Consider the following 13,420-nt stretch of genomic DNA (forward strand, 5'->3'; position numbering starts at 1 on the left):
GTAGGTGATGACTTGCTCGCATTTACGACCCTCTCAATCCAAATGTCGCCTGCATGGGTTTTAAAGATGTCGCTGCTGCTGGGAGCATTCTGTAGAGAAGTCTCTGCTTCAGGACGGAATCAGAAGGAGAAACTTTTATTTGGTGTGTGCAGAAAAATGCAGCTGTCGTTTTTTAATGGGAATAACTGCCTTACAAAGAAAAGGTTTCATTTGACGAAATTTCTCCTGACATTGTTTCTGACACTGATTCTAAAATTGTGAGCAGCGTCGTCGCCCCTCCTCCATGATAACGTTCCTTTGCTTCATCATCTCCTGCAGAACCTAAAGAAGAACGTGGATGAGCGGCAGGCCAAGCTGTCTCAGGCCAAAGCTGATTACAAAATGGCCCTCAGGAACCTGGAGATGATTTCTGACGAGATCCATGAGCGCCGCCGAAACTCCGCAATGGGCCCTCGGGGGTCCGGAGTTGGGGCCGAGGGGGACAGCGTTTCTGGTGATGACATTTCCAGCTTCAAGATGGAGTCAGACGGAATATCCAGTAAGTTCAGTGTGGTGGCTTTCTCTCCTCTTCAGTCTCCACTCTCGACAGCGGTTTCAGGCTCCCAGCCTCTTTAAAATGTCTCTGAAAGACTCTTCTATGCAGTAAAAGGCTAATTAGTAAAATGTCTTGATGATTTGCTGCTTACATACCTGCTCACCTGGTGACTAAATGTCAGGATGAGCTCTTCTGAGACTTAACTGCGGCTTTATCGTTTCATGATTTTTAACAAGGACAGGAAAGCATCATCTGCAAATACCACAGATGTTGAGATAAAGTCTGGGCCTGTTCATTAGAGCGCTGGTACATGTTGAGTGCAGACTGGTCCTGAAGGAGAGAGCCGTTTATGTCAGCGCATCTGCTTGAGAAATCGTAGCCGGTCTGCTGAACTGAAGCCTTGTCGTGGTCTTTGTGTGGTCCAGTGTGTTCATGTAGACTTCCTGTCAGACACAGAACACATTTCTTGGCTTATGAACCTAAATATTAGCCACCACAAAGACATGCTTGTTGAAAACCAAAGTTTAAAATTGATTCAAGATCAACTAATCCTCAAAACAACTCCTGTAGTTTTCCTAACAGGACAAAACTGGTTTGTTTTTGTTTTTTTTATTTTCTGGCTAAAAACTTTGTGGTAACTTTGTTATTTAGCATCACTCACAAACAAATATTAAGCCTAAATATTAGATTTTTTTTCTTGAAATGCACCACAGCGATCCTCATCTTTGAGGCTTGTTGAGTCACGGCGCACCGTCCGCTGCAGCAATAAGTTATAGTTTTACATCTGAAGAAATCTGTCCATTATCGTCTCCCTCTGCTTCCCAGCTGTTAAAGCCTTTAGGAAGATAAATATCTTATTTACCAACATTGTACCGAGAGGTGTCTGGATGATCGTACAGCTGCAGGAAAACCAGTCCACACAACACAAACCAGCCTCTTGCATTCCAATGGCTTGGCCTATAAACCGTCTTGGATGGTGTTACCATGGTAACAGCAGTCCAGTTTAAGCAGACACTGATTATAAGTTAAGAGGGAACGTGAGGCTGAAAATAACCGCGGACACCGACCATGCATTCACGTGCTTCGATGCAAGCGGCCAAAATGAGAGGCCTCCGCTGGATACGATGTGGAAAGTTCAGTCCTGTCAGAACAAGTTGGTTCTTTTTTCGACATTCTGTCTTTCTTCCCTCAGTTTATCCCTCTACTCATCATACTGTCATTTCCTTCTTTCTCTTTCTGCTTCATTCTAAATTCCTTCTTTTCTTTCCATTTTTTTCTCTCTTCCTCTACCATTCCATTTTATGGTCTAATCTCTCTCCCTCATATGCCTTTTTATCTCATTTATATTCTTCTATCCCTCCCCCCCACAGTGGCCTCGGTATGTTTTGATGATGAGCCATGCGGCGGAGGCAGCATCATGTCTGAAGAGGGACTCCGAGACTCACTCCACCAGTAGCCTTGGTTCATCTCCCAGTAGCCCTCAGGAGCTCCTGTCACCGTGCCCCTTCGCCACTTCCTCTTCATCCTCCTCCTCTGGCATGTCCTCCTCTGAGTCTCCGTCGCCCACTCCCTCCTCTTCCTCCTCCGTGTCCTCCCCAGCTTTTAAGTCCAGGCCCTGCAGTTTGGACCTTCCCAGCACCGTGTCACTGTCGGACTTCGGCCTCATCTCGCCGGTGCTCGGACCTCGCAGCGAGTGCAGTGGGGCGTCGTCGCCCGAATGCGACCTGGAAAGAGGTTGGTGTCGGTTGTTTAGATTAGGATGTTAAATCAATGACATCCTTTACAGTCATTCACAAACTTAATATTCAGAAAATTCTTGCTTACCCCAGTAGGGACGTTTCTATGCAGGTTAACACTCAAATGTAGTAAAATGAGAAGAAATGGGAAAGCAATGAGGTGAAAAAAATCTTTTTTTTTTTTTTTCTTTCTTTTTTAACTTAAAAGAAACATCTTTTCCTTGTCATTTACATTTGCAGTAAGTTGGATCATTTCTTTGTGCTAAAAGAGGGGAAAAACAAAAGATGTTGCAACAGCTTGAAACAGTTTTAACAGACTTACACAACTAATGGGAAGTGCACATTTTTTTTTTTTTTTTTTACACAAATTTATACAACCCCACTTGCCGGTTTACATTTCGTAATCATTACAAAACCATACATCTTTGTACACGTCTTTCAGATTGGTAGAAAGAAAAATGCCAAAAAAACCTGCATTAGCTTCCACTCAGTCTGTAAGCATGCAGCCCGTGCTGTTCCACCGTGGGAATAGCAACACTGAAGTGAGATGGATGATATTTTAGAATCTATTTCGGGTAAGAGGCTCGATCTCCTGCTACCTGCATGGCTCACACCTGCCCCACTTAAGTGGAATATTTGTCACAGTGACAGCGTGCCGAGTGCTTCACGTGCAGATGCCTCTGCTGTTTTACCTTCAAAGAGAAAATATTTTCCAGCTCTTCATTCAGCTTTAATGAAGAACTCAGAGCTATGTCACCATGTCTCTGAGCAATTTGTCTTCACTCAGTGCTGTTTTAATGTTTCCCCTCATTACCTTTTGAGACCACGTCATTGGTTTATGAGCAATATTATACCTAGAAGAAAAACATTTAAATACTGTGCTTGCTTATTTTAATTAAACATAAATATTAAACTTATCTATATTTTTGTATCAATATTTCAATATTATATAATACTTGGTTATTGTGTCTGACACGTAAGAAAATAACAAAATACCAACAATATTGCTTTAAATCCCCTTTACACCCTGATTGCAGCAAATTAATTAAATAAAAGAAATATAAAAAACTGAGTCCCTTGTGGAACGGACAGGAATGGAAAAAAATGCCATCCAATCATTTTAACCGAACCATTCTAAACGACTGGATGGTGATATGTCTATCAAACTCGTCTGCTAATTGTCCCTCCCCCCTCAAGCGCTCTGTGTGCACGCCTCTTCATGCATGAATTACGTGCTTTCAGAGGCTTGAAGCACTTGTAAAGCCAACAAACATCGTTTTGCTTAGCTCACCTGCCACATCAAAATGCAGCGAAGCCTTCGGGAACGTCGGAAGGGGGGTTTCGACAGTCTGAAGAAAAGGGACTTTTAAACTGTGCGTTCTCAAAATGTAGCTTTCTCAACCCATTTTTCTAGGATCTCCTACCCTGCAAGTTAAAATAACTGTTCAGGTGCATCCACCCTCAGACGCTCTTGAACTCTCCATTTCACTTGTTTTCTATAACAACGCTTTAAATTATAAAATGTTTATTAAAGCCCATGGAAAATTTTTAATATTTGTTGTTGATGAACAATGAATGTTCTGAATGTTATCCTATTAAATCGTGTCATTTGAGTGAAAACATGCTGATTTATTTCATGCATCATGTGGAATAGTTCACTAGTTAAATTGTTTTTAATGTCGAATAATGACTCCTGTTATATCACAGAAATCTTGTTTATTTCAAACAGTTGGGTCAAACCAGTTGAAAAGTGTGACCATGTCTCAGTGTGACTAATGTGTTTCCATTGCTAAAGATTGTTTTTTAAAAAAAGGGGAATTTAACAAATTGCTCAGTCTTAACCGTGCTCCAGTTATCTACCCAGTTGCTTTTACTAGTATCTTTACATTGCGTATGTAAAATTAAACACTCACTGACCTCCCCCCATGCTGCAGGTGACCGAGCTGAAGGCGCAGAGGCGGACCTGGACAATGCTCCAACTGGAAATAACAACTCTGCTTCCAGCACCAAGAAAAGCTTCAGCCTAGAAGCACGCTTCAGCTTCCTGAACCTGCGGCGCCCACGAGTTGCCAGTGCCAAAACCACAGACGGCTCTTCCCGGAAGACGGAGTCGGGTCCGGCTGTCGTCTTGGTCAAAGGAGTCTGAGGAACAAAAGGACAATTTATCATTGGGACTGTAACTCTGAGTCGACTCAGTCTGAACCAAAAACTGAGCTGTTTATAAGCTACCTGCTACTTCTGCACTCCATTCCTAAACGCCACGCTCAAACAGAAACTTTGAATGTCGTGTTTCCCGAACATCCTGGCAGCAATGCGACTTCCTCTTCCTTAGAAACACTGCACCTGTGGACTCTCGTCACTGAGACATAAAGAGCACTGCTACGATTTGTTCTAAAGATTATAAAAATAAAGATGGTATTTGTTTTTCTCTCCACTACAACCTGCTTATGTCACAAGGTAAAATATAGCTGTCTGCCCGCTCTGTTAACTAATGGAAGTGACTATCCAAAGTTAAGTTATCCCTGTTAAACAGCACTCGCATGTTATAAACAGTGCAGAGGTAATGTTCTGCTCAGTTCAACGTTTTAAGGACTTCAAAGTTGCACAACTGTCCGCTAGCAGTCTCTTAGTCATGTATTTAATATTATAATGTATTTTCTGATGTTACGTATGTGATGTTGAAATGTAAAAAAAAAACTGTCACTTAACAATTTAGTAAAGTTTAATTAAACATTTAGCGCCACATGACTATTTTTTTCCACTTTGAAAGTTAGGTTTTAATTGAGGTTTTTCTGTTGTGCATCCATCAAGCAAAGTTACTGCCATTTAAACCGATTAGCTTTAAATAAAGTGAAAAACTGTATTAAGCCAACTTTTACAAGACAAAAAGGAACATGAAAGGTTCATTGTAGAAGACTTTTAAAAGGTATATTTTTGACTATATATACTTCATGAAATATACAGTGCCAGGCCAAAACAAAAAGGACCACACATTAACCCTCAGGTCTACTACAGCATTTTTTTCTATTTCAGCTGGAATACTGAAACACTGGTGGTGCATGAGAAAAAAAAGTAATGGTTGTATTCACCTTTATTTCTAACTTGGGTTTTCCATCCAGTACCTAAATATAGTACCTAAATTGTCAACACAAAATTCTGACGTTTTTTTGTGACTTTTCGAGCGCTGCTTTATTTGGCCAGCTGTTTGTGTGTGTCCCTCCGGGCAGTTTACTGGAGTCTCTACATTTTGTTTGGTTTCATATTGCAAAGTGGTTTTATTATACTTAAAGCTGGGGTAGGTAATCTTGCTCAAAGACTTTATTTTTATATATATATAAATATATACATACATATACATATATATATATATACATATATATATATATACATATATATATATATACATATATATATATATACATATATATATATATATATATATATATATATATATATATATATATATACATATATATATATATATATATATATATATATATATATGTATATATATATATATGTATATATATATATATGTATATATATATATATGTATATGTATGTATATATTTATATATATATAAAAATATAAAAAAGATGTCATCTGTTAAATCCTGTGATAAGAAGGAGGACGTCAAGCCCCACATACCTTTGACAAATCAGTTGAAATAATTCGTGAAACACCAGTAAAAACTCTGCTGAATACTGCTGAAAGAAGCACAAGGTCGCCTTCTGGTATGACTGTGAAAAACAGAGCTTTTCCACTGTAGGCTAACAACTTAGCATCTCTGTAGCAGCAGTAAATGATCCAACTCAAACAGGATGATAAAGCAGCTGCTGGACTATCTGCTGTGCCTAACACATTGCCAAAATATACTTTATTGTTACACTGAATGAACTTACCTGTCCAGCAGAAAGTTTTGAAGTCCCTCTCCTACATCTGGTAACCGCTACACAGATGTTGACCCTCATTTTCTCACAGTTTTTTTCTTTTCTTTGTTATTTTTTCCTTCCTCTCAGGGGGCAAATAGTATGGATGGTCCATCATTCCAATAGAAAAGACAGGTTGAATGATCCACGGAGGTCTTTGCTTGTTTATCCTCCTCCTGCTTGTACAACACTGATAAGGCTGACAAGTTTTTCCCCTTTCGGCTACTATGTTTGCATCATATACTTTCATATACGGTCTATGGTTTGCATGGATGCAATTGTGATTAGAGTTAAGTGAAATACACATTTATAACATCAGTACTTGATTTCTGCTAATAAAAAGCCAAATGAGTTACACAATTATTAGTTATCCCACTTTCCCAGTAAATCCAAGAACAGTGACATCTTCCTGATGATGACAATCACCACTGGGTTCTAAACACTTCAGTGTATTTAAGCTTGTTTTACATAAAATAACGGGACATATTTTTTTTTTTTCAAAACCAGGAAGATTATGTCTGTTGTAATGAAAAAGTCATACTGCAGATTTTTTTTGTATGTTTAAGCCACCCAAACAAAAAACAAAAAACTAAAAAAAAAATAAAAATAAAAAAACAACAAAAAAAAAACCCAGCAAAATTTTCATTTTTATGGTCTTGAAAAGTAGAAACTTTACAGCAGCTGCAACCAGCTTAGTAACCTACCTCTCCCCTCAGGTAGCACCTGTTATAATAACATGTAGGTGAAACATGCTTTCAGTGACAAACTATTTGTTCATCACTGATGAAAACATTTCAATGGAATTTTGTACAAAAACAGGACAGTATATGATGTTGCATTTGGGCTAATCGCTTTAAAACTGCACATTTCGATCATAAACTTGATATGGTTGATATTCTGCTGACATTTACTACTGCTGCCAGAGTCAGACATTAAATGCTGCTTCAGGACCACATTTCCTATAAACAATCTGCAATAATTAGTTAATTATTAGTGCAAAATACAAAGTACGTTTAAAAGCAATTAGGAAATTTAAACATTTTGGGACGTTTTTCAACTATGCTTCTAATAACTATTATATATATATTTTTTAAAAAGTATAGACTGAAAGTTTTCAAACATTTTTAATTTGGCTACAAAACTAATTCACAGTTATCCATTTAGCACCAGATCAAAATACCTATCTCTGTCTGACGCACGTGTCTTACTTCTTAGAAATGTGCCTCAAACATCACAGGCTGCTCTCTCTAATTCACTTTAATGACTTTTATTTCCTCAGGGCTATTTACATTGACCTTTTAGCTTTTCTTTTCTCTCAGTGTTGTTGACATCAAAGGTTGCCAACATCAAATTAACCTTTGTCCTCATCCGTTCATGTCCTCTGTCAGATGACCACCTCCATTTTGCTTAAAAAGTAAATTCTATCTTCTAAAGGTAATGATGTGTTTAAAGATAAAAAAAAAAAAAAACCCTGCAGTCTCTGTTTCTCCGTCTCTGCTGGGATATTTAGGAAGTATTTCCGCTGCTGTGGTTACTGCAGTTTAACCCCTTTCTTCCTCCTGGCTGAATGATGTCAACAGACTTTAGACTGTAACACTTCTGTGTTGCATTGTCTTTAACTGAAATCAACGGCACATATCTTTCTTCCTTTCTTATATTTACTTACCTCAGGTTTTTATTTGTAAGGCCAAATTCTGCAAAACAGCATCAAATACATTCGATAATCCATCTGGACCATCTGAAAAGGTCAATCATATCAATAAACTCTTAAAAACACCAGTGTGGTTAACAAGCCAACAACAATCCTTCACAACATTTCATATTAACAAATTCCAGCGCTTTTATAAAACTGGCTTAATATGATCACCCTGAGCTCACAAACTTCCTTATCACATTTAGACATTAAAAAAAAGAGATTTAATTGCCTTAAAGATTAAAAAATTCTACAAAATACTGCCAATGCGGTTGGCCATCAGTTAATTCAACATGTCTATTTAACATCAGTAAAGTAAGCTGTGAAGAACGATGCAGATATTGAATCATTTTTGGTTATTTGATGACTATTCCGGTTAAACAACACAACTTCAGTGACAAATTAGTTAAAAGCTGGTTATCCTCCTGAATAAAGAAATCAGAGCTCAGACAGAGGAAGATACAATTTCCTGTATTGAGACTTTAAACATGTCAACCAAACATTTAGTGCAATTTCTGCAAACAGTACAACAACATTCATACAACAGGTTACTGCAAGATTGTCCTTCTGCATTATTAAATCATTTGGCAAAAAAAAAAAAGACTGAACAGTATGATGAGTGGGGTAACAGAAGAAAAACAGTTTTAGAAAAATAAGTTATTAGTCAACAGATGAAGACATGAGCTTGGCAATCGATAGTTTGACAGTATATTTAACTTTTACCAGATTATTCCAATTAAAAAAAACATATTTGCAATTAAAATAATGGCGTCGAGACAATATGTTGAAATTGTTTTGGTATTTTGTGATGAAATAGCAAGACAAATAAGGTTGCTTTTGACTTTTCAGAGCAGCCTGCATGTAAACTTGTGGTCAACATAAAAATGTACAGGTTTTTAACAATATTAATATTCAGTCGTATGAATCTGGGAGCATTGGAAAAACACTTTACAAGCTGCAAATATGATGAAAAGAAAAAAACATCAGTGATTTTGTGCAAAAAACTTTGGAACGTGACAATATGCTGCATTTCTACGAGTCGCATTATTCTACACTGTATATTTTGGGTTTTGGCTGGTTGTTTATGTAATATGAAGCAGTCACCACAGAGTATGGGAGTATGTTATTCTTTTTCTTGCTGCAATTCCTAAAAAAAAAAAACCTCTGGAATAAACAATCTGTAAATTAAATTAAATGTTATGACATGGATTTCTTTGACTGAAAAGCATTGCACAAGCGTCCGCTTTTTTTTTTATCTGAAAACTGGACCCATTTGACTTTAATTCAATATCTACTCATAAGCTTTTTCTGGAGCTTTCCATTAAAGTCAATGCTCAGTTGTCATGGAGACGATTAGGCTGCGCTCACATGACAGGAGCTAACTGCGCATCAGAGAGAGCTGGAGTCACAGACAGAGATGCAGTTAAAAATTCAGGGGAAAAAAGGCAGCGTGTGAACATAAACATTATTTATATCCTCAAAGCCAAGAATAGTTTCATTTGCTAAACATGAAAAAAACAAGAAAACAAAAAATGTGAAAAAGAAAACAAGCTGCATGTTGTGAGAATAGAGACAAGATGGAACAAGTGACACACTGACCATGTGCTCTAATTGGATTAAAAGCCATTTGATGTGTTGACTCTGTGAGAGGTGTGTGTCAAACACAAACGTCTCCACAGTTTTATCAGCTGATCGGTTCCACATGATGCTACTTCAGCTGAGTGTTAATGAATGGGGTGCAGAATTACACGTGGGTCCGATCCAAATCTCATACAACTGCTGCATGAAAGCGCTTTCAGGGAAACTGTGAGCCAACAACAAAAACAGAAGCTTCCTACACTGAAACACTTCATGTTTGTTGGAAAACGTGAGATGATTTTAAAGAAAAGTGTAGTACAACAAAAGTAAACATGAGTACTTGGCAATACTTGTTTAACCTGTGACAATCCAACATTTACACACGGACACACACAGGTGTAACACATACTGTATGTTGTGTGCGTGATACCTGTCTCAAGCACTGACCTGAGGCCCGTCAGCGAAAACAAAAAGTATTTTTCACTCAACTTCCACATCAACAAATGACATGAGGAGACATCATTCATCTGCTGCCACACTGGATTCCCTGTGGTGCTGCTGTGCTGCACTGCTCCTGAGAATAAAAAGTCTTCAAGGTTTTCAAGGAATACACACACTCCCCCTATCAGACAGACTTTAAAACTGCTCTGGACACTTTCAGAAAACAAAGTTTCCAACTCTGATAATAGTCTGAGAAAACAAAGTCAAGTGATCTCTGTTGTGTGAAGATAAACGTTTTGTATTTAGTTGACGATCTTTGCTTTTTTCTGTATAACCCGACATGCAGGGAACATTTTGTGAAGTATACAGTATATGATTACCAGGCCTGAGACTTCAACATTATCTTTTTCCAAGTACTGATTCCATGGACTGGTCACTAACCTGACTTTCTGGCATGATACAAAGGGGCTTATTCTTGAAACAATATGAGAGTAAATTTCATAAAATGTTATTCATGTTATTGCAAAATGACTGATAGTTGGCATGCCAACTGCAGCATAGCAGAAGCAGAGTTTAATGTGCTGCTTTGCAGAATGCTGGGAACAAATTTTGCAGCTTGTTTCAACCCTGTTAATTCTTCACATCTTGAGATGTGAAAAAATAATCAGTTATATAGTAAAATCCATCAGATTGAACAACTTTCAGAACAACAATGTTTTCCATGTGCTGGGAAAAATGTGTCTTTTCTTGGTTGGTCTTGTGATGGCTGTTTAGATTCTAATTTAAGTGGTACTTTAAAGTTTTATTCAACACTAAAATTCCTGTTGATGTTTTTTTTACAATTACTTAGTTTTAACACGAGTTATGTGTCTGGTCAGCCTTGAAATATTATATCTATAATCTGTCTGGTTACACTGGCAAGGACCGCGAGAGAAGGCGGGAAAGCTAAAGCAGCTTTTACATTCTGGACTCTTGGGACTTTAGGGAGGGCTTCACACTTCATCTCATGAAAACTTCACTTTTTGAACATCTTATGTGTTCCTCTCGAGTGCCTTCCTCCAAATCCCCGATCGGTACTTTCTCTCGAGCTCCGTCTTCATTGGAGCTGGGACACCTTGAGAGGGGAAGTACTGGCAAAGTCCAAGAAGAAGGGTCCTTCCTGTTTGGGGAGGAAGGTGGTGGGAATAACGTTATAGATGCCTGCTGGGACATGGTCCACCTCCATGTAGCAGAAACCACATCTGGATAAAGACAGAATGAGATTTTTTATGCTTTACAGAATTTATCATCAGCTCAGAGAGCGGTGTGTGTGTGTGTGTGTTGTCCCTAACCCAACCAGGTCTAGCAGACCATTCTGGTGTGAATGCTCCCTAAGGCACGTGGCCAAGCCGTGCAACATATTTGTTATGCTTATTTGTGTTTGATTTGAGGAAAAGGTCACAGGAAGAAGGTTAGGCTAGGTACCGTCACCGACACATGTCTACAGCTCACTGATGCCTTTATAAATACACTGAGGATAAAGTTATTTGTTCATTTTAGCTAATTTAATTCTCACAGGTAGAGAAAACAACTTTTTTCCCCCCCTTAAATAAAACCAGAGTTTCAGATGTTGTTCAGCATGTTGTAATGGCTGCCATCCAACCCTTTTTCTACTGAATCCACCTCTCTGGCTATTTTCCAGGACTGTGAATGTTAAGTGCAGTTCTGTTGGTGCAGACGAGTTAGACATGCATGAACATAACGCAGGCTCCCAAATTGATCTACTGTACCTGTAATCTCCACTGCTTTTCTTCTGGAAGGCTGCTGCACCCGGGTTGCCCACCGTTGACACTGTCACCATTTCAAACCCAACGCTGTACTGTCTGCACATGGAGCAAAAAACAGGGAGAAAGCCTGATGATTAACTTTAAAGAAAGTTAATGCTGTACATGCTGTAAACAACAGGGATGTAATGATTCAGAGTTCATGGCTCCCACATCTTTGTATGTATCTTTGAGCTTGTGTTCGTCCTCAGTCCCCCTTCTTTACTGGGATTTTTATCTCCAATTTGTTCCTTATCTGATCTTTTAATATAAGTTATCCCAACACTAGCAGACTTAAAGCTCCATATGACAAATGAACAGAAACACATAGATAACAAACATACTGTTATGTATGTACAGTTGTTTCAACAAGAGAGAGTAGAAGCAGCCAGAATATCATCGGTTAATGCTACATGATATAAGTTACTGTTTGATCTCAAAATATGACTCACATTTTCTTTCAGAAAATCTTGGATTTTACATCAGGACCCCTTTGTTGACATTTCTAATACAACACGTAGATATCCAATCCAATCCACTGTATTTATATATCACATTTTATAAACGTAAAAAGTTTCCAAAGTGCTGCACAGAATAAAACAAAAACAATGTTACAATACTAAAACATCAATAAATACAAAGTAATAGACTTAAATGTAACCCCAATAAACAGGTAAAAAAACCAATAAATCATTTAAGAAAAAATAAATAAATGAATATAAAGACAAAGAGGACCACACAGCTCATGCGGTGAGATATGCAGCAAAAGAAATTCTTTAAGTCTGAGTTAAATGAAAAAGATTAAAATGCAAATTGAGATGCGAGCTAAACTTAAGGGTACATTCACATCAGGATAGTCTGCTAGACTTGGTCCGATTGGGGACTCGGCTCAGTTGTAGGGGGGTGTATCCATTCAGACTGAGATCAGTTAAAACATGGAGACAAAACTGTGGCTGTTTTGGGTTTATATTTTGTCTCATGCAAGTATCCTGCAGAAACACACTGCAGTGTGAACAACAGACGAGGCAGAGGACCATTAATGTCTTCGCTATGTATTTACCCACAATGCAATGTGAGGTCAAATGCAGGAAGTAACTTATTTTGCTGTCCGCTTCCTGTATTTGGTCCGCTTAAAATGGACCAAGTCCTGCATTTGTAGACGCACCGAGTCTGCTTCTTTGATCCGCATCAGAATTCATTGGCCGCATTCACATTCCCACAAACGAAGCAGACTTTCCGAGGAAACAGACTTGGATTCAAATAAAAAAATGTGAATATGACCGAAGATGAAGCTGTTAACGCAGTAAATAATCTGTATGTAGTTTAAGCCTTACCTGGACCCTCGCAGCTCGATAAGCAGCGGACCGGACCGCTCCAGGTTTAGCTGATAGATCGGGTTGTGTTTGTATGAATCCTTATAGTTTCCACAACCACCAGCACTCGACCCCTTCCACTGGCCGTTGATCTGAAGAAGAAGAGACAGAAAGAATCACTTTTTTCAGTGTGAAATGCAGCAAAACACAGTGAATTCCTCTAAAACAGACATCTGCAATGCTCAAGATCTGAACATAAATTAAAATGTAACGCCTCAAATATCACATGTAGTTAATATTTAATATCATAAGGAAAACAAACAGTTCTGATTTACAACTAAACAGATCATATCAGCTGACTTGTTGAGAAACAGAATACCCTTTTAGTGTGA

At 38.2% G+C, this 13,420-nt stretch overlaps 2 protein-coding genes across 2 annotated transcripts in view; one reads left to right on the forward strand and one right to left on the reverse strand.

The window, feature by feature from the left end:
• The window catches only part of LOC306756496 (SH3 domain-binding protein 5-like), a 31,227-nt gene extending 26,362 nt beyond the window's left edge, over positions 1 to 4,865 (forward strand). Inside the window, 4 exon segments of the mRNA XM_079241236.1 lie at positions 319 to 538; positions 1,906 to 1,964; positions 1,966 to 2,269; positions 4,206 to 4,865. Coding sequence (XP_079097362.1) covers positions 319 to 538; positions 1,906 to 1,964; positions 1,966 to 2,269; positions 4,206 to 4,417 — 795 coding nt within the window. The 3' untranslated portion in view covers positions 4,418 to 4,865.
• Positions 4,866 to 9,017: 4,152 nt separating this feature from the next.
• capn7 (calpain 7) overlaps positions 9,018 to 13,420 on the reverse strand; it is a 16,877-nt gene continuing 12,474 nt past the window's right edge. Inside the window, exons 18-21 of the mRNA XM_079240778.1 lie at positions 13,408 to 13,420; positions 13,050 to 13,180; positions 11,683 to 11,775; positions 9,018 to 11,154 (exon numbers count right to left, since the gene is read on the reverse strand). The exon at positions 13,408 to 13,420 is cut by the window's right edge and continues 50 nt beyond it. Coding sequence (XP_079096904.1) covers positions 11,010 to 11,154; positions 11,683 to 11,775; positions 13,050 to 13,180; positions 13,408 to 13,420 — 382 coding nt within the window. The 3' untranslated portion in view covers positions 9,018 to 11,009. The remainder of the gene's footprint in view (positions 11,155 to 11,682; positions 11,776 to 13,049; positions 13,181 to 13,407) is intronic.

This window comes from Telmatherina bonti, assembly GCF_933228915.1.
Source record: "Telmatherina bonti genome assembly, chromosome: 5".
Taxonomy (NCBI): domain Eukaryota; kingdom Metazoa; phylum Chordata; class Actinopteri; order Atheriniformes; family Telmatherinidae; genus Telmatherina; species Telmatherina bonti.